Source organism: Hyperolius riggenbachi, chromosome 3 (assembly GCF_040937935.1).
Source record: "Hyperolius riggenbachi isolate aHypRig1 chromosome 3, aHypRig1.pri, whole genome shotgun sequence".
In the NCBI taxonomy this organism is placed as follows: Eukaryota; Metazoa; Chordata; class Amphibia; order Anura; family Hyperoliidae; genus Hyperolius; species Hyperolius riggenbachi.
The window spans coordinates 311,003,976-311,029,906 of record NC_090648.1 but is presented as its reverse complement, the minus strand read 5'-3'; the positions used below and the strand labels follow the sequence as shown (position 1 = coordinate 311,029,906).

General features: G+C 41.6%; 1 protein-coding gene across 1 annotated transcript in view; it reads left to right on the top strand.

Moving 5' to 3' along the window:
* LGR5 (leucine rich repeat containing G protein-coupled receptor 5) overlaps positions 1-18,269 on the top strand; it is a 201,498-nt gene extending 183,229 nt beyond the window's left edge. The window contains exons 16-18 of the mRNA XM_068276679.1: positions 12,621-12,766; positions 14,597-14,680; positions 15,172-18,269. Coding sequence (XP_068132780.1) covers positions 12,621-12,766; positions 14,597-14,680; positions 15,172-16,253 — 1,312 coding nt within the window. The 3' untranslated portion in view covers positions 16,254-18,269. The remainder of the gene's footprint in view (positions 1-12,620; positions 12,767-14,596; positions 14,681-15,171) is intronic.
* The last annotated feature ends 7,662 nt before the right edge of the window (positions 18,270-25,931 follow it).

The window sequence follows — 25,931 nt, the reverse complement described above, 5'->3', positions numbered from 1 at the left end:
GAATCCTAAACTGAGGGGTCGGAGTCGGTGGATTTTTGTACCGACTCCACAGCCCTGATTATATGCTCATATACATGTCCTTCTAAAAAAAATAGCATATTGTGATAAAGTTCATTATTTTCTGTAATGTACTGATAAACATTAGACTTTCATATGTTTTAGATTCATTACACACAACTGAAGTAGTTCAAGCCTTTTATTGTTTTAATATTGATGATTTTGGCATACAGCTCATGAAAACTCAAAATTTCTATCTCAAAAAATTAGCATATTTCATCCGACCAATAAAAAAAAAGTATTTTTAAAACAAAAAAGTCAACCTTCAAATAATTATGTTCAGTTATGGACTCAATACTTGGTTGGGAATCATTTTGCAGAAATGACTGCTTCAATGCGGCGTGGCATGGAGGCAATCAGTCTGTGGCACTGCTCAGGTGTTATGGAGGCCCAGGAATCTTCGATAGCGGCCTTAAGCTCATTGGGTGTTGGGTCTTGCGTCTCTCAACTTTCTCTTCACAATATCCCACATATTCTCTATGGGGTTCAGGTCAGCAGAGTTGGCAAGCCAATTGAGCACAGTAATACCATGGTCAGTAAACAATTTACCAGTGGTTTTGGCACTGTGAGCAGGTGCCAGGTCATGCTGAAAAATGAAATCTTCATCTCCATAAAGCTTTTCAGCAGATGGAAGCATGAAGTGCTCCAAAATCTCCTGATAGCTAGCTGCATTGACCCTGCCCTTGATAAAACACAGTGGACCAACACCAGCAGCTGACATGGCACCCCAGACCATCACTGACTGTGGGTACTTGACACTGGACTTCAGGCATTTTGGCATTTCCCTCTCCCCAGTCTTCCTCCAGACTCTGGTACCTTGATTTCCGAATGACATGCAAAAGTTGCTTTCATCCGAAAAAAGTATTTTGGACCACTGAGCAACAGTCCAGTGCTGCTTCTCTGTAGCCCAGGTCAGGCGCTTCTGCCGCTTTTTCTGGTCCAAAAGTGGCTTGACCTGGGGAATGCGGCACCTGTAGCCCATTTCCTGCACACGCCTGTACACGGTGGCTCTGGATGTTTCTACTCCAGACTCCGTCCACTGCTTCCGCATGTCCCCCAAGGTCTGGAATCGGTCCTTCTCCACAATCTTCCTCAGGGTACGGTCACCTCTTCTCGTTGTGCAGCGTTTTCTGCCACACTTTTTCCTTCCCACAGACTTCCCACTGAGGTGCCTTGATACAGCACTCTGGGAACAGTGTATTCGTTCAGAAATTTCTTTCTGTGTCTTACCCTCTTGCATGAGGGTGTCAATGATGGCCTTCTGGACAGCAGTCAGGTCGGCAGTCTTACCCATGATTGCGGTTTTGAGTAATGAACCAGGCTGGGAGTTTTTAAAAGCCTCATGAATCTTTTGCAGGTGTTTAGAGTTAATTAGTTGATTCAGATGATTGGGTTAATAGCTCGTTTAGAGAACCTTTTCATGATATGCTAATTTTTTTAAATAAGAATTTGGGGTTTTCATGAGCTGTATGCCAAAATCATCAATATTAAAACAATAAAAGGCTTGAACTACTTCAGTTGTGTGTAATGAATCTAAAATATATGAAAGTCTACTGTTTATCAGTATATTACAGAAAATAATGAACTTATCACAATATGCAATTTTTTTGAGAAGGAGCTGTATATAACACTGCACTCCAATATATAACCAGTCTGGAATATTCTCAATACAAAAATTATGGTATCACATGTATATGAAAACATATCAAAACTTTATTATTCAATCGTGATTCAATAAAATGGGGAACAGTTAAAATCAAAGAGCAAGTAGAAGATCTACTATATAATACACATCGCTGGCCAGCTCACAATGTACATGCACCAATCATGCACACCACATACACCCTAATTCTAATAGGTGACTATATGTTTTGGTATTGGTCGTACCACCCTAGTACCTATTTACTTAGGGGAGAGGTCCATAGCGCAATAGTCTACTATTTGATAGCTGGTAGCACACTGTTGTATACACTCTTCGCAGTCAATAGTTAGTTGTTTATTAGTAATAAATATCCAGTGGATTGATTGTCTTTAATAGCTGTTAATATGCAAGCTTAACCACTTTCCCCCCGCCCCTTTTTCCATCCTTTAACCCCCAGGGACGGAGAAATCCGTACTTTGCGCACTCCCGCCGCTGTCCACGCTCCCGCTCGTAAACACGCCGCCCGCCGCTAGTAAACACGCCGCCGCCCGCTCGCCCGGAGATCAATGAACGGGAAAATCCATTCCCGTTCGTTGATCTAAGCCCCGCAATGATCCGCTGCTCTCCGATGGGCAGCGCGATCATTGTGATCTTACCCAGCCTCCAAGTACTTCCTCCAAGCTTCCGGAAGGACGCTTGGAGGTCGCATTAAAACAAAAAGTTACTGTGGCCATCTTGTGGCCAAATAGTAAAACTACACCCTACACATTTTTCACATACAAATAAATTACTTTTACACAAAAAATTAAATCATTACCTCCCACACTCCCAATTTTTTTTTTTTTTGTAATTAAAAAAAAATTAAAAAATGTACAATAAAAAAAATACATAAATAGTTACCTTAGGGACTGAACTTTTTAAATATTTATGTCAGGAGGGTACAACACTGTTACTTTATAAGCTATGGGCTTGTAATTAGGGATGGACGCAAAACTGAAAAAAATGCACCTTTATTTCCAAATAAAATATTGGCGCCAAACATTGTGATAGGGACAATTTTATAACAGTTTTATAACCGGGACAAAAGGGCAAATACATTTCATGGGTTTTAATTACAGTAGCATGCATTAATTAAAAACTATAATGGCCGAAAACTGAAAAATAATTAATTTTTTCCCAGATTTTTCCTATTTTCCCATTAAAACACATTTAGAATAAAATAATTCTTGGCATAATGTCCCACCTAAAGAAAGCCTAATTAGTGGTGGAAAAAACAAGATATAGATCGTTTAATTGTGATAAGTAATGATAAAGTTATAGACAAATGAATGGAAGGAGCGCTGAAAGGTGAAAATTGCTCTGGTGGTCAGGGGGTAAAACCCCTCAGTGGTGAAGTGGTTAAAGCTGGGTTAGTCTTGTTAGTGCAGAGATGGAGAGCAATCCGCATATTTCCATGTAAACATGCCTAGGAGCATTCTCATCAATGTATAGACAGTCCAGCAAAGACATCCAGTACAACACTGCAAAAGTCAGATCGCCTGGTCTGTATACTTATTCTGGGTCAGTGACTCACAAACTAGATGTGCCTGGGGATCCGCATGACATCCAAGCAAGTAACATTTAACACAAGACCACTTTCGTGAAATATTTTAAAATTTAAAGTACATACATATAAAATTTACATTTTCTCCCACAGTAAAAAGCACCATAAATGTATTTTTTTCCAATGTTGCCATCACTTACAGTAGGTAGTAAATCACTTGCATATCTGACAGGTTTTGGACTAGTCCATCTCTTCATGGACGATTCTCAGTATTTCTTTCTTTATTCTTTACAAAAGCCCTTTCTGGAAAGCATCTGTACAAAGATGTCAGCAAGCTTCCTTACTGGTTTGCACACTCTGCTGACAGTTGGACTGAGCAACTGCCATTTAAAGTGGACCCAAATTAAAAATACAAGATTTCAGAAATAAAATCTATTTTCTAAATTATAATAATAAATAGCAGCCCTTTTTCAGCTGCATGATGACAAATATAAAATATTTTACATTTATTGGAGAAACCCCTCCCCTCCTTTCAAATTGCCGGGACAGAATCCGGCAAACTGTTGGAGTAGATGGTGTCCAGCAAAGGAGGAATTGCTAATGGCTGCCACTTGTATAACCCTAGTTATGAAAAGAGATGGGTGAAAAGCATGCACTGAAATGCTCATAGGCTTGAAGGAGTGTTTATTTATCTTTGTATGTGTCAGTGGTGCAACTAAATATTTTGAACTAAAAAAAGTTTGGTTTGGGTCCGCTTTAAGTGCTTTTGTAAATAAAGAAGTACCTGATAATTCCCTATAAGAAGGTGGACTAGTCCAAAACCTGTCAGATTTTCACTGCCTTCTGTAAGTGACAGCAACATAGAAAAGTAAGAGTAATTTATAGAGCATTGAAAGTCTTCATTTGATATGTATACATTTTAAACTTTATAACTTTTTCACGATAGCGGTCCTTTAAAGGAGAAAAGATGGAAGCCTCCATATCTTTCTCATTGCAAGTTTGCTTTGGCATAAATCTTAACATAATGTATGTCATTGTAAGTTGACAACTGTCTTCCTTTGATCTCCTTTATTGAAATGAAAAACGTCCACACACTCCCCAATAAATACACCCAGCCTGCCATTGCTTTTACAATAATGTGCTTACACTAGCAAGCAGCTTCTCTTCACATTGCCCATGATGCTCCAGCAATTTCCATGTATAAATAATGTTACAATAGAAAAGGGGAACAATACAGGGAGAGGGAAGTGCTTGTAAAAGCAGAATAATCGTTTCCTGTGTTCATTCATTGCAATTATCTGATCCCCCCCATAATTCAGAATGGGAATGCAATGCTTGTGACACATTCCTTCTGTGCCTTTGTACATTTAAATAAATAATAGGACACTAAATCAGGCACTTGCTGAAAACATGTAAAAGATAGCCGAGAGATTTATATGAGCCTTGAGCTGTAATTGCAGGAGTTCTTAAAAGAAAAGATTACATAAAATAACTGCAATTAAGAAGGGCAAATAAAAGTCACATAGCCAAAGAGGAATCAAAAAGAAGGCAGTAAATAATGTGCTGTGAAGGCAGAGACAGTCCATGCTGAGTGATAGAAAGCTGAATACATTTAATGCAGCTATTTATTTTACACTCCCAAGGGGGAAAGTATGTAAATATTGTTCCCTGCACTTTAACGCTGAAAAGGCAAACTGTGTATATAACCGGTTTCTGAACTCCTCCAACAGGCAGGTGAGAGATGCAAGCCGGACACATTGTTAACTCTGTTGTGCTTTAAATCCAAGCATCATAAAGCGTAATAAGTATCCAAGAGGCTCATGGTGAAACAGAGGGACGTTTTTGTGTACTGTTTGTTTGCTTTTCCAAAAGTAAACAAAAATCCACCTTACAACAAGAAGTTGTGCTAAATATAAATTTGAAGAGAACCAGAGACGAAGCACCCTCATGTATTTTATTACATTTATCAGTGGGAACATGACAGTAAACACCTACCCTGCTTTTAGTTTCATTCTTATCTGCTTAATTAGTCTATTATCAGCTGTGATAAGAATCCCCGACTGGCTCAGTCTAGGTTTGACCTGGAATCATTATAGTTGAGTCACTCTTCTGTGGAGTCTTTTCAAGCCAAAGCCTGCCACCTCCTGGCTCAGGTTTCCTGCTTTGCATACTGAGAGCTGTGATGATATGGGAGGGGCTGCTCCTGCTGAGAGAATCTCTGAAACAGACAAGTGTGGCGGCAATATGATCTGTGTGCTCTGTGTGCACTCTGTCTGCATAGATACTGATGATGACTGCAGTTTCATTCCTATGAGAGACACTTCCTACAGGCAGCTGCACATCATACCAAAATGAAAGTAAACAGATGAAAGGCTGCAGCAGCCTTTCTCATATAGCCTAGATAGCAGCCTAGTCTCATATAGCCTAGACAGCACATCCTGCACAACTCATAACCCGGAAGCTAAAGGGATATGAGCCGGCGGCCATATTTGATTTTTCCTGGAGCAATAATGGATAAAAAACACTAAAAAAGCACACCAGAGCGGCAAAATTATCAGGTAGAGCATTTATTCTTTACAAGCTATCGACTGATATGTTTATTTTGTGTGAAACGTTCATCTCTGGTTCATTTAACCACTTCCGGACGGCGGTGGTTGAAAGCTTTGATGCTCTAATACCTGCCAGAGCATATATTTCACATCACCGCCGTTGTGCTTTCTCACCGCTTTCATTGTTCCCGCCAATCTCGCCATCGCTTCCTACCGCAGCTCACTCGCCCTGCCATCTCTATAACGGCAGACTCCTGTGAGATGGGTCAGGAGCCGATTTCATTGGCTCCTGACCCTGTCATCAATGTAAGCAACTACCATTGGCTTACATTGATCACATCAAAGAGATGGCAGGTAGGTGGCCTGAGGCTCCGGGTGTGCGGTGTGGATGGCAGTAGTGGCGGTATGTGTGTCGATTTGTCGGTATTTGGTGGCTTCTGGTACCAGCGGTCTCTGGTCCAGAACTGCTGGAGCACAAGTCTGCCTCTATAGCTTATTCATTTTACAGAACCACTTTAATACAACATGCATTCAGTCTGAACAATTAATTTAGCAAACAATGTATCTATTTACAACCCCACTGTATATAGTCTAATGAGGAAAACAGATTTTCTTATTTACATTTTAGTCCCAGTACTGATTATTTGGAACTTGACAGGTTTTTATTGCTGTCTGTGTTCTCGTTTGAGAAGTTTCCCCATTTCCGGGCATTTCAGACAGGAATCAGAAATCATCCAAATAGGGACAGTAACAGTCAGATGTTCTAACCCTTCCTTCCTGGAACCAAAACTAAAACAAAATGTTCCTTGGGTTAAAATACTACTTATAGCACACCCGAAGTTAGAGGCGTGTGAAGGCTGCCAAATCCATATTTATTTCCTTTTAAACAATGCTGATTACCTGGCTGTCCTGCTCAGCCTCTGTAGCTAATAATCTGAGCCATAGACCCTGAACAAGCATGCCAATCGGATGTATCTGACTGGATAAGCCACATGCTTGTCTTAGGTGTGTGATTCAGACACTACTGCAGCCAAAGACAGCAGTAGGACTGCCAGGCAACTGGTATTGTTTGAAAGGAAATAAATATGACAGCCACCATATCCCTCTTACTTCAAATGTACTTTACATTTTTGACACTTTATTTTTTTCTGTGACACATATTTTCAGGTTTGGTTGGAAATCTTCTATGATAAGTCACTGCACATTTGGATAAATGTTATTCTAACGGAATCCATACCAAGCAGGACTGGTTGCACTTAATGAAGCCTTAAAATCTTCCGGAGTGGAATCTGATCCAGTACCTAACACATTCCTCATTCTTTCAGCAAGCCATTATTTTGCTTGCATCTCAGAAAGTGTTTATGACTTGTTTCTATTCTCTGATCTCATAAACTGTCTGCACGTATCTGATTAGTACAATATGGCAAAGGTCATCATTTTTCTCTGCATTTTGGGATTAGACCATATTTAATCCAATCTTGTTGCATGATGACGTGATGTGTCATCCAGGATGTGAAACGTATATATGTGGATTTTTATAGGAGTTCTATAAAATGGCAAGAGCCAAGTGACAGGCAGTGATTTTGTAACATGTACTATCTTCACTTGTAAAAGCTGGAGGTTGTCTAACTGTAGCCTAAGGCAACAATGGTATTCTAGTAGAAATCATACCATGTAGTATTGCAATTGGTATGAGAAATTATGCCATGTGACCTCCCAAAAGTAGGTTTTGGTGTGATTAGCACTTTGCAGTCATATTGAAGTATATTTACAGTGTTCATATACATAAAGTGTACCTTAGGTGATATGTGACATGATGAGATAGACATGTGTATGTACAGTGCCAAGCATGCTAATAACTAGGCTGTGTTCCTTATTTTTCTTTTCTGCCTGAAAGAGTTAACCATTTAGGTATGCAACTCAGTTTCTTTCTAGCCGGGACCCAGTCGGACTATAGCATAACCTTCACTGATAAGGTATTATGGCCTGACACTGAACAGCTGCTGACCTCAGGGGATGGATAAAAACAGTCAAATACTTCATATGTGCTAGCTCTCTGAAACACAGAAAGGCTGAACAATATATTATTATTGTTAGTAGTACTGAATTTTTATGCGCTCTATTTTCACTTTTTGCAAACAATTAGCATGGGCAAACAATAGTATGGATAATAGTTATATATCACACTTTATACTGAATGTACAGTCTTGAGGTATGAAGGGTGATCACAGGAGGTAAAGGGAGTCAGGAAGAAGTGGGCCACTGAGAAGACTGGCGTGTTCCAGATTATACTCGTCTGAAGAGAGGTGGGATTGTGTTGGGTTGCATTTAAAGATTTCAAAGGTTGGCAATTGTCACACAGTGTGAAAACCATAAGCTGGAGGCAATCAAAATGTATAAAACAAATTCCATTTACAAATGACGGTAAGTGTTGGCCTACCACCAAAAGTCAACTGATCAAATATTTCAAAAGTATTTACTCATGCACAATAGACTGTCTATTGTGTTTGATTAAATATGCTTGAAATATTTGGTCAGTTGATTTCATGAAGGTAAGCCAACACTTACCTTTGTTTTTAAACAGACTTTAATTCTTGTATACAGTCCTGTCCAAACGTTTTGAGACTGTCAAAAATATTGGAAATTAAAAAAGTTGGTGCTTAAGTTTTTATAATAGCAATTTGCATATACTCCAGAATGTTATGAAGAGTGTTGAGATGAATTGCATAGTCCTTCTTTGCCATGGAAATTAACTGAATCCCCAATAAAACCTTTCCATTGCATTTCATTGCTGTCATTAAAGGACCTGCTGAGATCATTTCAGTAATCGTCTTGTTGACTCCGGTGAGAATGTTGACGAGCACAAGGCTGGAGATCATTATGTCAGGCTGATTGGGTTAGAATGGCAGACTTGACTTGTTAAAAAGAGGGTGATGCTTGAGATCCTTGATCTTCCATTGTTAACCATGGTGACCGGCAAAAAAACGCATGCAGCCATCATTGCGTTGCATAAAAATGGCTTCACAGGCAAGGATATTGTGGCTACTAAGATTGCACCTAAATCAACAATTCATAGGATCATCAAGAACTTCAATGAAAGAGGTTCAATTCTTGTTAAGAAGGCTTCAGGGCGTCCAAGAATGTCCATCAAGAACCAGGATCGTCTCCTAAAGAGGATTCAGCTGCGGGATCAAAGTGCAACCAGTGCAGAGGTTGCTCAGGAATGGCAGCAGGCAGGTGTGAGCGCATCTGCACGCGTAGTGAGGCGAAGACTTTTGGAAGATGGCCTGATGTCAAGAAGGGCAGCAAAGAAGCCACTTCTCTCCCAAACAAACATCAGGGACAGATTGATCTTCTGCAGAAAGTATGGTGAATGGACTGCTGAGGACTGGGGTAAAGTCATATTCTCCGATGAAGCCCCTTTCCGATTGTTTGGGGCACCTGGAAAAAGGCTTGTCAGGAGAAGAAAAGGTAAGCGCTACCATCAGTCCTGTGTCATGCCAACCGTAAAGCATCCTGAGACCATTTGTGTGGGGTTGCTTCCCATCCAAGGGAGTGGGCTCACTCACAATTTTGCCAAAAAACGCAACCATGAATAAAGAATGGTACCAAAACACCCTCCAACAGCAACTTCTTTCAACAATCCAACAACAGTTTGGTGAAGAACAATGCATTTTCCAGCACGATGGAGCACAGTGTCATAAGACAAAAGTGATTACGAAGTGGCTCGGGGACCAAAACATTGAAATTTTTGGGTCTATGGCCTGGAAACTCCCCAGATCTTAATCCCATTGAGAACTTGTGGTCATTCCTCAAGAGGCGGGTTGACAAACAAAAACCAACTCTTTCTGACAAACTCAAAGAAGTGATTATGAAAGAATGGGTTGCTATCAGTCAGGATTTGGCCCAGACCAGAAGTTGATTGAGAGCATGCCCAGTTGAATTGCAGAGGTCCTGAAAAAGAAGGGCCAACACTGCAAATACTGACTCTTTGCATAAATCTCATGTAATTGTCAATAAAAGCTTTTGAAACGTATGAAGTGCTTATAATTATATTTCAGTACATCACATAAACAACTGAAACAAAGATCTAAAAGCAGTTTAGCAGCATACTTCGAGAAAACCAATATTTTTGACAGTCTCAAAACTTTTGGCCAGGGCTGTACATTATGGGTGCCTCCAGCTACTGTTTTCACATTGTCATAATCATCCCTATCCGAGACCAAATTTTGCTGTTTCCTAGAAGAGTTTTAGGTATGACCCCGCTCCATACATTTATTATAGAGTTTAGTTTTGGAAGGATTCAGGGCCATGCAGAGGGTCCTTAAGTGGGGGGTGCTCAAATTTAAAAAAAAGGGCCAGGCAATGCCTTCCCCCGCATGCCCCCCTTCTCGTTTCTGGCTAGGGGGGTATTGATTGTCATGCTGCTGAATGCAGATGCTGGGTGCCATGTGGGTTCTGGGTGTAAGTACTGAGTGTCATGTGGGTTCTGGCTATGGTTGCGTATTGCGTGTCATGCGGGTGTTGATTGAAAGTACTTAGTGCCATGTGAGTTCTGGGTGTAAGTGCTGAGTGTCATGTGGGTTCTGGCTATGGTTGGGTATCGAGTTTCATGCGGGTGTTGATTGCAAATACTAATGCCATGTAAGATCTGGATGCATGTACTAGATTTCATGTGGGTGCTGGGTGCAGGTACTGGATGTGACATGGGTGTGAATACTTGGCACCATGCCTGTACTGGGTGCTGGCTATGGGTGGGCTTTGGGCATCACATGGGTTTTGAATGCAGGTACTTTAGGTGCATTTTTGCTCATCACTGCTGGGTACTAAGTGGAGGGGGAGGTCACTATGGGTGCTGGGGGAGGGAGAGGTCACTATGGGTCCTAGGTGGAGGGAGAGGTCAGTATGCCACACTAGGATTCCTGTCTGGGCCTCTTCACTTGAAAGTGTCCCAGGCGGGGGCGGAGCTTCACACGGGTGGGTGGGGCTTATCGTGGTCGGGGGCAGAGCTTATTTTGCGCGGCGAGTGGGGCCTTTTTTTGAAGATTTTAAAAAGGGGGGTGCCTGGGCACCCAGAGCACCCCCCTGTGCACGTGCCTGGAAGGATCATTCATCAACAATTCATCTGGTCAGTTGTGACTATTTTTTCCCGATGGTTTACATTTTTTCCAGCCTCCACACACATAGTTGGATTCCTAAGACTACAATGCTGGATATGTATGGTAATGAAAGTCATAACTAGACCATGATAAAACAGAATCCGAGTATTAGAAGATCCCTCTTAACCTCCCCGGCGTTCTATTGAGATCGCCAGGGAGGCTGCGGGAGGGTTTTTTTTTAATTAAAAAAAAACTATTTCATGCAGCCAACTGATAGTTGGCTGCATGAAAGCCCACTAGAGGGCGCTCCGGAGGCGTTCTTCCGATCGCCTCCGGCGCCCAGAATAAACAAGGAAGGCCGCAATGAGCAGCCTTCCTTGTTTGGCTTTCCTCGTCGCCATGGCGACGAGCGGAGTGACATCATGGACGTCAGCCGACGTCCTGACGTCAGCCGCCTCCGATCCAGCCCTTAGCGCTGGCCGGAACTGATTGGTCCGGCTGCGCAGGGCTGGGGGGACCCTCTTTCGCCGCTGCTCGCGGCGGATCGCCGCAGAGCGGCGGCGATCAGGCAGCACACGCGGCTGGCAAAGTGCCGGCTGCGTGTGCTGCTTTTTATTTGAGGAAAATCGGCCCAGCAGGGCCTGAGCAGCAGCCTCCGGCGGTGATGGACGAGCTGAGCTCGTCCATACCGCTCAGGAGGTTAAGGAGTACATAAACATGTGTGTGAGATTGCTGTATGGATTTGCAGTAGAGATGGTTTTCTCTCTGCTTGTTGCTTGAGAACACCTGAGGTCTCAAAGGGTTGAAAATTATGTTTTATTATCGGCCTAGTCAGGAGAAGGATCTATCTATCTTTACCCCTGACCAACTTCTGCAGCTTGATGGAGGTCTGAAAAATTCAACAATAAGAAAACGTCATTGGTGCCAGGAATGATTGCCAAACCACTTCTGAAATCCACCAAAAGCTTCTACTGATTCCTAACTCCCTCAGTTATGAAGTGCTAAAATGGTCTCTCTTTGTTCATTGTTCCTTTTTTCCCTTTTAACTGAAGCATTGTAGTTTGGTAAGGGAGCATGATGTTCTCATACACGGCTTAGGGGATTGACATAGTATTAGTTGTAGGAATGCAATTTCAATTACGTCTGAAAACTACATGTTTAGCAGACATATTCTTACATATTTATTGCTATTAATTGTAAAGATTTCTTAAAGGGCCACTGTGCTTTCACATGTCTGTTCAAAAGAAAGGGAAAAAAAGTAAGACTGGTTTTGCCATAGTTTCCATTGTTCCCAAAACTGAATAGCTAATTGCACAAGTTGTAAAAGAAGGAAAATATGTATTGCCTGGTGAGTGGGTGGTCTTATTTTTTTTTTTAATCCCAAGTGATAGTGGAAGTGAAATGTTACATAAATGGGGAGCAATTGAAGACAGAAATGGTGTGCTAGGAAGATGGATGACTTCCTAGCCATCCACATGTAAACAAAACGGCACTACAGATATGTCTAATATGACAGCAAATAAAAGAGCAGCATACGGTTTAAAGATTATTGGCCAGGAGGGCAGTTGTAAAATGTTCCTTGAATGGTCTCAGAAAACCCATTTTTTTATCAGTTTTTTTAGAGACTAAACAAAATTTGAGCTATAGCATAGTTGATTTACAGTATAATATGTAGTTATTATTTGTGCTATCCTACAGCTAAAATCAATATTACCTTCTTTTGTCTACAGGGTGATGGAAATGCCGTATGCCTATCAGTGTTGTGCCTTTGCCATTTGTGAAAGTGCCATCAAACAGTCCAATCAATGGGGTAAAGAGGAGAACAATAGCACGGATGAGTTTTTCCGTAAGGAGGCAGGCATGCTGCATATACAAGGTGAGAATCGGCTACAGGAAGTCTGCAGTGGAATCGTACCTAGGCTCACATTTCATTTATATATTCTGTTGAAAATGTTGACATTTTCCAATAAAGGAAATGAAGATTTCCTAGCAATTAGTCACTCCTCTCCACAGAAAGGGTTAGAGAAGTAGATTTGAGATACAGATAATTGGTCTGATTGTATGTATCTTACTTTGTGTGCGAGCACTATTTTCTGGTGTCTAGCAAGCTCTGTACAACACAACGTTCCCCAGAAAGTCTCCATGGAAATTTCAGTGCTTGCTTTCTTTTCTTTAAAGGGAGGGTCTGAGGAGGATAAAAATCTACTTACCGGGGCTTCATCCAGCCCCTGGCAGCCGTCCTGTGCCCTCGTCACAGCTCCGGTGGCTCCCGATCCCCTCTGGTGGAGAAGCCGACCTCGCCAGGTCGGCTTCCAGATTGGGTTCTCATGCGCTCCAGAATGTGGCTCACTGAGTCGCACTGACATCAATCGGACCATAATGTGCAGAGCGATCTACTGCGCAGTGCTGTCCGGATGTTTTCTGCGTGACTACGTGAGACGCACGCTGAAAAGCAAGCAGGCCTCTGGTACTGGAGGGGACTCCGGGCCACCGGTGGGGAGCGGAGCTGCGTCGAGGGCACAGGACGGCTGCCAGGGGCTGGAGGAAGCCCCAAGTAAGTGTTTTTTTTATTTTTATCCTCCTCAGATGTATCCTTTAAATTGTACAATGAACATAATACTGCAGTATTGTTAAGGAGCAAGGGGGTTCTTGCAGGAACAAGAGTCAACAGTATCTGCTAGTTGAAAGGCTTAGGATAGATGAGTAACTGTAGGTTTAACGATATTCTGGGTGAGTATATTGACTTAAATTGTACCTACACTTTGTTAGGCAAACCAAAAAAAGCACACTGTCCCATCTAATTGCAAAAAAAAAAAAATAAAAAGCCTTGAAAACCCAAAACACCAAAATAAATAACTGACTGTGTAAGTGGGAACAGCCATATTTGCTTTTCCGTTAGACCTTGGACTTGCATCTCCACCTGGTGATGTGTACAATACCTGTATCAATGATTCCTGACATGGCAATCATAGATTACTTATTAGTTAATAGTACAATGCTCCTCTGAGGAAGACCATAACATTTTTAACAAAACAAAATCTTCTGATGGAGCTCCAATATGTAAAGGTGAAAACATCTGTCTTAGCAAAAGAATGCTTTTAAGGTGTCCATACATCAGGTGACTTAGTGGCCAATTGACCATCGAATTCGGTTATTATAAACCGATTGGATGAAAATCAGTGCCGCCAAGAGCATGCATGATCGACAATGCAACCAATTTCAGGCTGAAACTGAAATTTGTTGCATGTATCATTCAGGCATGTTGCAAGATGTCAGGCCTATGTGCTTGATTGTGTGCGCAGCGGGAATGGCATTCAGTATCGGGACATGTGACAGGTACCCCCGGTGCCCCCCCCCCCCCCCCCCCCCGTCTCGTGTAAATACTTTACTTGTAGGTGTCTGCCGATGGTTTCCGTCTGCGAACTCTTCCTCACGTACACACGCCCTACGTGGGTGCCAGCGTAACATGGGCGCATGAGATGTCGCTAGGCCGATTCCTGCAAGATTTCATGCTGTAATCGATCAGAAATCAGCCTGTGGCATATCTCTCTCTGATCAGAGAGAGACCTGTATCTTAGTCAAATCTGCCTATCATTGCTAGATGTATGGCTACCTTTAGTATATCTTGTCACAAAAGCAATAGTATATGCAGACTAAGTATATGAGTAGCAGTTGCAAGATTAATGGATGAACATTTCCACCACAGATGATCGTGACTTTGAAGATTTCTTACTTGACTTTGAAGAAGATGTGAAAGTTATTCATACTGTACAGTGTACACCTTCTCCAGGTAAATGTCATGTAAAAAAATCTAGTATCTAGGATTATTATTATGTATTATTATTAGAAGCATTACAAACATTTATTGGCATATGCAGTTTTCTAAAGTTGTATATAAAAAAAAATAGTAATGAAGCCTTTGACATATATATGCAGTTTTTAGATTTCTACATATATAATGTATTACTTTGTGTCTTATTTTGCAATATTAGGGTCAAATACACAGGTATATGATTAAGGGAAATATGTCACTAAGACCAACAATCATATTATACAGAACCATAAAAACATTCACAGAAAAATGTCTTCTAAACACGTCTGTGATTGTTTTTATGGATTTATTAAAAGTTATGTTTTAATCATATATGATCTTTGCTGAAACCCCTGCCTTGTTTTAATACATCAATTTACCTGAATGTGGTTTTGCTTTTGAGGGGGGAGATATATATTGTTTCAGTTTACAGTTTTCTTTGCTAAATTGTCATTAACTTTTTATTGCAGGACCCTTCAAACCTTGTGAGCACCTGTTTGGAAGTTGGCTGATACGAATTGGCGTGTGGCTTATAGTGTTCCTAGCTTTCATCTGCAACGCTTTAGTTATTGCAACCGTTTTCAGACATCTGTCATATATTCCCTCCATAAAGCTTCTGGTTGGCCTGATTGCCATCATGAACACACTGATGGGCCTATCCAGTGGCGTACTGGCCACCATAGATGCTCTGACCTTTGGAACCTTTGCTCAGTATGGGGCTTGGTGGGAAAGTGGAGTAGGTTGTCAGATAACTGGCTTTCTATCAGTTTTTGCTGCAGAATGCTCCATCTTTCTTCTTACAGTAGCTGCACTCGAGCGTGGACTTTCTGTAAAATGTTCTACTAAGTTTGAATCAAAATCCTCATTCATAAGTGTGAAGCTTTCTATTGTCTTTTGCTTCATTCTTTCGGGGGTCATAGCAGTATCACCTCTGCTAAGTGTCAGCACCTATGGGACATCTCCATTATGCTTTCCATTACTATTTGGAGACCCCTCTTCCATGGGCTTCATGGTTGCTTTGGTACTCTTGAACTCCCTCTGCTTCCTTGTGATGACTGTCGCCTATACTAAACTCTACTGCACTCTAGAGAAAGGAGAACTAGAAAATGTGTGGGATTGCTCAATGGTAAAACATATAGCTCTTCTGTTATTCACTAACTGCATCCTCTACTGTCCAGTGGCCTTCTTGTCTTTCTCCTCTTTGCTAAATCTCACCTTCATAAGCCCAGAAGTGATCAAATCAATACTCTTGCTCATTATCCCACTTCCGGCATGCCTAAATCCACTTCTCTACATCCTGTTCAATCCACACTTCAAGGAAGACATTGGTGGTATAAAGAGCACAGACATGCTATGGAGTCGATCCCGACAAACAAGTCTCACCTCTATAAATTCAGAAGATGCAGAGAAGCAATCCTGTGACTCCACACAAGCCCTGGTAACCTTTGCAAGCTCCAGCATATCCTATGAGTTACCAGTAAGCTCTTCTTCATCATATCAAGTGACTGAAAACTGTACATTGTCAGCTGCAGCATATGTGCCTTGTCACTGATAATGCCAATATCGGTGTCCTGTATCCATAAGTACAATGAACACAAGTCTTTTCTTATATGCTCTTATGGGAAAAACAATTGAAATGCCTTTATTTAATAAGGCTCACAAGAAACGTGCAGAATCCCCTAGCAGCCAATCAGATATCGTCTTTTTTTGTTCTGATTATATAATTGAAGAAATGTGAGCATTGCTGCACTGCTCTGCTTCTGTTTCAGATGTCTTTAAAAAAAATAGTACAAGAAGCTATCACATGCTGTTACCTATGGCAAATAATCTCACACAAGTTTTTTAGCGGTAAAGTGCTGGTCAATTCTGATTGGTTGTTGTGGGTGAAAATTACACATTGTTCTTGGCACGTACTTAACAAAGTCCAGAATATCTTTTCTCCAGCCATAATCAACTCAGCTATTTTTGTTGGGCATTGTTTAAAAGGCGAAATATCTGGATTTACCTTTAATCTTTTAAAGGATTACCATGCAGCTCCATCAGAATTATTTCCATTAATTAATCCAAAAGTGTGCTGACTGAATGCCCAGAAAATTGTCAATACCCACTCAGCTTCCAAGTGTTCATAATCCATAAAACATGTTCCAGTGCTGTCAGTGTTTAAAATCTTCCATATGAAGCAGTTTACAGTAATAAGCACAAAGGCTCTAGAGTCTACGTAAGAGCTAATATAACCAGTCACCAAAACATGACTTGTATTATGTATAGAGCTTAAATGCGTTTATGTAGAGCACAAAGGTATACATTTATGGTCACGGGCATCCTGCCCTTACATTAGCTGTAGTACTTAACACACACACACCCTGGCGTTCAGTTTAGGCTAGATTTCTCTGCAAAAAGGGGTTCAATTAAAGAGAATCTTTACTCTAAAATTCTTACAATAAAAAGCATACCATTCTATTCATTATGTTCTCCTGGACCCCTCTGTGCCGTTTCTGCCACTCCCTACTGCAATCCCGGCTTGTAATTGCCAGTTTTAGGCAGTGTTTACAAACAAAAAACACGGCTGCAAACCAGCATGTGGTAGGCTGAGAGAAGCTCAGTCTGTGACTCATACAGAGCCTGGAGAGGGTGTGTATAGCTTCTGCCTATCGCAAGCAGAGCAGCACATTCCTGCCTGAGTGTCTGAGTCCGACAAAGCTGACAAAGGAAAGAAGATTAGATTATATAACAGAGATAATACAGCCACTGTGTAACTAGGAAAGGCTGCAGTAAGACAGACCACATTAGAACAGTTTTCTTGAATTGTTTGCCTGCAACTTACCAAAATGTGTCAAGCAAGGGTCTGGTGAATTTTGAGTATGATCAAAGTTTCAAACACAAAATAATGTAAAAAATAAACAAAACGGAACCCTGCCTTAGAGCTGCTGGAGGAGCCCAACTCATGCATACCATTTTCAGCTATTTTTCCCTAGACGAGTCATGTTCGTACAATACCGTCAGGGAGGGTAAAAAAATATGGAATGCATACATATATGAAACACTGATTAGTGTGTAGCTGAATACATAGCAGAGCAATTTGGTCCTAAATTTTGCGCAGTTATGCCAAATAAAATACTTGCAGTGCGCAAATTATTCCTAGCGACTGTTATGCATTTTCCCCCTAAAATGACCCAGCTACATATCTGAAAGCATGCTCCTGCTTAAAGAGGAAACTTCAGCCTAAACAAATACATTAGTTATGTTAATAAAAATAGATAATACAATCTCTTACCTACCTTGTTTTAAAAGAACAGGCAAATGTTTGATTTCATGAGGGCAGCCATCTTTTTGGTTGAAAGAAGATGACAGGGACCATGAGACAGTTCCAACTGTCTTGTGTGCTGATCACCCCTCCCAGTTGCTAGGCAATGTGAATAACAACATAGGAAACCCCATCATGCTTTGCACAGCATTAGGGGAAAAAAGCCTGGGCAGTTTTTTTTCATCGGGCGGAGCTTAGCTTTTTGTTCAGCTAAAAATAAGGTTTTTGTATGAAAAAGTTCTGATGCTGTGAAACTGTTAAAGAGAACCCGAGGTGGGAATTACTTTTACTATTGGGGCACAGAGGCTGGTTGTGCGCACTAAGACCAGCCTCTGTTGCCCCATCGTGTGCCTCCATGTCCCCCCTGCTCGCCGCTATACCCCCCGCATTGCTGGCTGTGTCGCCAGCTCAATGTTTACCTTGCGCTGTCAGTCAGCGCCGCTCCCCCGCCTCCTCCGCATCGGCGCCACCCGCCGCGTCACTTCCCTCCTATCAGCGGGAGGGAAGGGACACGGGCGGGTGCGCCGATGCGGAGGAGGCAGGGGAGCAGCGCTGACTGACAGCGCAAGGTAAACATTGAGCTGGCAACACGCTGCGTGTCGCCAGCAATGCGGGGGGTATAGCGGCGAGCATAGGGGACATGGAGACACACGATGGGGCAACAGAGGCTGGTCTTAGTGCGCACAACCAGCCTCTGTGCCCCAATAGTAAAAGTAATTCCCACCTCGGGTTCTCTTTAAAGAAACCCCACGCCTTTTCAGTGCTGCTGAGTAGATTTTTAGTCTGGAGGTTCACTTTAAATGTTCGAGAAACGTATATAACATAAATCTTAAAGTGTGTATTGCTGTCCTGATTGTTCATTAGTGATAGGGAATGCTGGAAAAACCATGTCCAGTACCCTTTTGTATTTTTCTTCCCTCTTGTTCTCCTCTCCTCAGAGAGTAGAACATGCTGCTTAGTATATCACATATAAGCTATGACATGATTCTGTCTTCTGTATTAAACTAGAGCTTGAATTAGTTGTCTGCATTCAGACACAACCTCCACCTGTCCCTGTTGATTTTAGATCATCCTTGCCATCTCATGAATAGATCTAGAATCTATGGCTATGGGTGGACAGTTCAATTCAGAAACCAGAAATCCTTAATTACTGCATGAAATTCTAAAATGACACATTGAATACAAGAGGCTTGATTCACAAAGCGGTGCTAACAGTTAGCACCCTGGTGAAAAGCCCCTTATCACGCCTAAACTCAGTTTAGGCGTGATAAGTTTAGGCATAAGTTTAGGCGTGATAAGTTTAGGCGTGATAAGTTTAAGCACCAACTGGGTTAGCACCGCAGTGCACAGCTGATAAAAAGTTTTCCGCTAGCAAAGTCTGGTGCACTTCGCATAGAGTTTAATGGCGCTGCTTTGCGCGTGGGACTTTGCGCACAATCTAAACTTATCTAAACTTATCACGCCTAAACTTATCATGCCTAAACTTATCACGCCTAAACTTAGCACGCCTAAACTTATCACACCTAAACTTATCACGCCTGAACTGGCTTTTTACCAGCGTGGTGCAATGGTTATCACGCCTAAAGTCTCTAACTGGGTTAGCACCGCTTTGTGAATCAAGCCCAAAATGTCTATATTTACCATCTGATAAATATCAACCATTTCATATTTGTAATGAGACAAATACTGAAAGGCATTATGAAATCTATGTTAAAGTCAATTTGCAAAAAAAAAAAAAAAAAAAAAAAAAAAAAGAGTCAAAAAGACATTTTTGTCACCTAGTCAAGTTAGTACTTTTTTTTTCTCCTGGCGGTCAAAGAGCACATGATAGGAGTGATTTATGTTTTACCTATACTGAAGCCCTTTGAGGTCTCATTTTTATCTAAAGGACAGAAGTAGAGTTGTAGTATCTCCACATCATATTTATCTCCACAGTGTGGTTGACAATTAGGGTGCATACATATCCAATTTTGATTATCCAATAACTGGCCATTTTTACCACTAAAAAATTGGTCCGTGATAGGCCAATCATAATGAAAGTGTGTACCAGGCTTTACGCTGAACTCAAGTTAGATTTTTAAAAAATCCGGTTGAAGGAGCTTATTTCCATGTAGTAAATTGTCTTGTTCTAAAGTTAGCCAATCATTGAAGCCCTGCCATACAAGGAATGGATAAATTATTAGTCGTGTTCGTTTTTCACGTACATTTTTGTGGGGTCACATTTTTAAAATCAATAAATCAAAACCAAAATAAGGAAGAATTTTGGAGATAATTCAAAAGTTAAAATACTTAGGAAACTATATTTTAGTACAGATGTATGTGAATTATAAGACAAATACTAAAATAGCTCATTTGATAAAATAAGGGGAAAATATGTAAGTTAAATAAAGCTTTGTAAAGTAGACCATTTTCCATGTCACACCTCTGAAAACATATATTTTTTTTTAACATTCTGTTGTCTAATGCTAAATTCATTTTAAATATATCAAGTAATGAGTATTCAGCACCCAAAAATGGCAAAGTAAAAACAGACTTTTTTTTTTTTTTAGCAATTTGGCATTCTTAAAAAACAAAATCACTTTTAATATATTGACAAAAGCATTCAGACCTATTACTTAAAGGGACTCCGAGCTCTACTTAAAAAGTAAAACAGTACTCACCGGGGGCTTTCTTTAGTCCAGCGCTGGTCGGGAGGTCCCACGACGGCGTCCTGGCTCCTCTCCTAGGCCCCGCTCCGGAATGGCTGACCCTGCTGAGTGTCGGGCTGTTCCTTCCGCGTATGACGCGGCTGACGTCACACGCCGGCTGCCTCGCGTCATCACGGCGGCCGGCGTGGCAGTACGGCGCATGCGCGATTAAAGCGCGCATGCGCCGTACTGCCACGCCGGCTGCCGTGATGACGCGAGGCGGCCGGCGTGTGACGTCAGCCGCGTCATACGCGCAAGAAGGAGCCCGACACTCGGCCGAGTGTCGCCCGGGCTGCCACCGTCCAGCCATTCCGGAGCGGGGCCTAGGAGAGGAGCCAGGACGCCGTCGTGGGACCTCCCGACCAGCGCTGGACTAAAGAAAGCCCCCGGTGAGTACTATTTTACTTTTTAAGTAGAGCTCGGAGTCCCTTTAACTGGAAAATCTTTGGTGGCAATTTTAACTTGGAATCTTGTTGGGTATAAAACAACAAGCCCAGGTCATTGATGTGTTGCAGTAATAATAGCAAGCTTCTTATTTACAGTAATTAATATTCAATATTAGTTCTTTGTCACTAAAGCTATTTTTCCCATGTGCTTAGCTTGGTTAGTTGACAAATAGTTTGTTGGTCCCAGAATTTGTTTAAAAATTATGGAGGATAGAGTGTTCTTGAGCCTTCAATGCTGACAATTTCATAGCCTTCCCCACATCTGTATCTTGGCACAATCCTTTCTCTACATTCTCCAGAAATGTCCTAAGTGTGTATCCTCCCTCATATTATCCAGTCAATTGCATTTTTTACAGATAGGCCCCAGACAATTTTTATAAATCTCACAATGGGATACACCAAAGCAAAGTTCCAATTAGCATGGTAGATGGTCTTCATACATGTGTCAATGTGACATACAGTGTTGGGCATTTATAGACAAAAAAAAAATCCAATATGCCGTTTTGCCGTTTTCACGTTGTCCATATCGAACTCTTGCTTTGTAGGAAAAAAATAATTCAAAACAAGTTTACTATGATTCTGCAAAATGTTAAGAAAAGCAAGGACATGAAAAGGTCTTATTACTTTGTGAATGTATTGTAAGTCTACAGAAGCACCAGAATTCGGTTATGTTTGGCTAAGGAAAGTGCATAATGCTGGGAACATTTCAAATCGGTGTTCAGTGTGTTTGCCTTCTTTCTTATCTCTCTGATTATTGACAGCAGTACGATACAAAAGGGCTTTACAAAGATGCAAGACAAAGCATTCAACCCAAAATTGCTTAAAAAATAGTTAAAGCGGATACAAGATGAAAAACTAACTATAACAAGTAACTTGTCTAGATATCTTATCTAAAGTTTAGATAGTTTACACAGCATATCTAGCTGCAAACAGCTTCATAAGTTTATGATTATTTATTTCTGTGATACAATGAGGGCAGCCATGTTCTGTTTGTCACATTGTCACAGGCTGAGGGCTGGAGATGCTATCAGCTTGCCTGTGTGTAAATTCAGTCCCCTCTCCTCCTTCCCCCTGCCTCTGAAATCAATGGCTAGTAACCTCCTCCTCCTCCTGCCCAGACTGAGCTCCCATAAGCCCTAGCTACAGTGCCAAGGCACAAAAGGAGCTGTGGGCGAGGATTGTTTAGTTAAATAGGGAATTAGAGTATTAAAACAAAACAAAAAAGTATTTGGCTTGAGGAATGCCCTATAAACTATATGAAAGGAGCACAATTATGCAATGAGTAAAAGTTTATCTCGGATCCACTTTAAGGCACTCAAAAAATGCCAGCATATGCCAGCCCCAAAATGCATTTGATGTATGAAAACAGAGCATAGGTATAAGCACATTGAAGGCAATCTGTAGTATTTGTTTCCTATGTTTTACCTCATTAATATCTTATATTATTAGCTAAGGAGATACTGAAGTTAGAAACTTTTTATCTTTAAATCACATAAAAACTAAACTTTTTAATTAAAATGAATTGCTTACCAATTGCAATCTGTAGATAAAACCCTAGAGTTAATTGCTGTAGGGTGCTGTGGGACCTGTTCAGCGGATAATGGAAAATTATTAAGCAGGAGATGTAAGATAGATTTCATCTGGAGGTGACATTCACCATTTCTACAAAGCTGTAGGCATGAGAAGATCAAGCACTAGAAGTAAAAGTCTTCTGTTTCCAGTCTAATCCTTTTTTATCTTTTTTTTTTTTATGAATGTAAATACGGCTTCAGTGCACTAAAGACCCTGCAGCAGCATATTTTATAATTACTCCGATTGGGAGGCTAATACCTCTCCCCTCCAACTATACATACTAGGGCCATATCCTTATTACCCTTTCTCCTTATTTTCCTTCAAGGAGATATTGTCAAACTTTATCAATTAAATACCTTCAAAGCTCCTAATATGGAAGAAATAACTCAAAAAAGGTTTGGTATTACATTTTACCTACTTTTTTTAAGTGCTGAAAAGTTTTTTTTTTTTCTTAGAAAAAATGAAAAATGATTCCCTGGGAGGAAACTCAGAAAAGTTAATTGGATTAGGGCCAACAACAGAAAAAAGGATATAGGTATTTAAAGGGGCACTATGGCTATATGTATTCCTTATAATACCATTTCATATAAAATATGTGCAATTATAGCAATGTTTGAGACTTGTATTGTAGCAGAATAAAAGTCAGTTTCATTATCACTTTACCCGAAATCAGTGCTGGAGTCACGTCAGAAGAGAGAGCTATCTGACGCCGATTCAGCACATTCCATTCTGCAGGAGGAGGCTACCTTATCATACATTTCATCTGACCTTGTAATCTCCCCCTCTGATGTATTGTGAGAGGTTTCACCCAATGTCTAACTGCACATTAGTGTAGTTACAGCTCCCCTGAGATGCTGTACGTCTCAGGACAATGACATAAGAAGAGAACTGGTCTCCATGGTAATTGACAACACGAGGTGTCTGTGCCAGCTTCTCTGAGGGAGTGGGGCCTCAGCGGGGAGCATTTCTTTCATCAGAGCCATACGTCATTATCCTGAGACGTACAGCATCTCAGGGGAGCTGTAACTACACTAATGTGCAGTTAGATGTTGGGTGAAACCTCTCACAATACATCAAAGGGGGAGATTACAAGGTCAGATGAAATGTCTGATAAGGTAGCCTCCTCCTGCAGAATGGAATGTGCTGAATCGGCGCCAGGTAGCTCTCTCTTCTGGCGTGATTTCTGAGCACTGATGTAGGGTAAAGTGATAATGAAACTGACTTTTATTCTGCTACAATACAAGTCTCAAACATTGCTATAATTGCACATATTTTATATGAAATGGTATTATAAGGAATAATTTAGCCATAGTGTCCCTTTAACCAATACCTGATTTTTTTTGTCCACAGTTTCGCAGATATGTTGAATTGCACACGGATGCAAAATTTAGCACATCTTTTTGCATAATTCAGCTAAACGGTTCAGAATTCTGTCTACCCAAACTTAAGGCCAGTTCCAGTAAGGAGCTGCGGCAGTGCTTTGTTATTAAAGGGACACTGTAGGGGGGTCAGGGGAAAATGAGTTTAAGTTACCCAGGGCTTCTATTGTTCCCCAACTTTAACCACTTGCCGACCGCACGCTTATACCGTGCTTAGGCAAAGTGGCAGCTGCAGGACCAGCGACGCAGTATTGCGTCGCCAGCTGCAGGCTGATTAATCAGGAAGCAGCCGCTCGTGCGAGCGGCTGCTTCCTGTCAATTCACGGCGGGGGGCTCCGTGAATAGCCTGCGGGCCGCCGATGGCGGCTCGCAGGCTAAATGTAAACACAAGCGGAAATAATCCGCTTTGTTTACATTGTACGGCGCTGCCATGTGACAGGAGACAGCCTGTCACTGGCTGCACAGGACGGATAGCGTCCTGTGCAGCCCGATTCACCAGGGGGGGCCAGGTAGGAGAGGGAGGAGGGGAATCTCGCCGCGGAGGGGGGCTTTGAGGTGCCCCCCCGCAACACCCGGCAGGCAGGAGCGATCAGACCCCCCCAGCACATCATCCCCCTAGTGGGGAAAAAAGGGGGTCGATCTGGTCGCTCTGCCTGCACGCTGATCTGTGCTGGGGGCTGCAGAGCCCACCCAGCACAGATCAGCTAAAACAGCGCTGGTCCTTAAGGGGGGGTAAAGGGTGGGTCCTCAAGTGGTTAAAGTCTGAAAACCACTGCGCCTGCGGTGCCGTGTCCTCGCTTCCCCTGATGTCACCAGAAGCGCACGGCGCAGGCACAGACCATACTGGGCCTGCGTAGTACGCTCCTGGTGCCATCAGCGGGAGTGAGGACACGGCAACGCAGGCGCAGTGGTTTTCAGACTTTAAAGTCTGAAATTCCAGAAGTGAACCAGAGGCGGGGCCGGAGCATTGGGGAGTGGCTGCGCGGGCACAGGATGTCTGTGGGGGACCATTAGAAGCCCCGGGTAACTTCCGCTCATTTTCCCCTGACCCCCCTACAGTGTCCCTTTAAGTGTTCCTTGATTCTTTGCAAACCTATGCCTACACCTTGCTTGAAGGATTTCTAAATCTGAAAAATATAAAATATCAGTTTGTAAATTTTAAACATTCCAAACAATTACTTTTAACAAAATTAGACAAAATGAATATAATATCATAGTATAGCAAGAATCATGCCCATAAACCTCTATTTACTGTGCTGGACTGTGGGAGGTCAGGAATTTCTAAAATACACATTTATGAACATATTATATGTTCATTTATTGCTTTAGTATATCCCTTTAAGACATGAAAGAACATATTAAAACAGTTTGAAACGGAGCTCAAATCTTCTCATTTGTTTTGGCTCACCTGGGCGACCTCACAGTATGAACATTTAGGGAATGGTGTATAATAAAGCCAGCACAGTGGTTATCTTAATCCTTAATCTATAGCAGTAGCGTCAACTAGGGTAACATGCCCTCCAAGCAGGATTCCATAAACAATATAATATTAAGTAAAGGCGCAGTGGAGCATTGCACAAATGTTTTACTTCATTTATTTAGATTTATTTTAACTGGCTTCATGTGTAATCAGTATAGATTCAGTTTCAGTTAAACATTTCAAATAACTCCTCTTTATACATATAATTGAGGCTGCAGCAACTTCTCTCTAGCCTTTCTTGTGCTTATTCATGAAAACATATCATTCAGTGTTTAGAGGTATTATTTATCCCTCAAGAGTCTGTTCTTTAGAAACTGCACAAATTGAATTTCAAGTTCTTCACTATCAAGACAACATTTAGA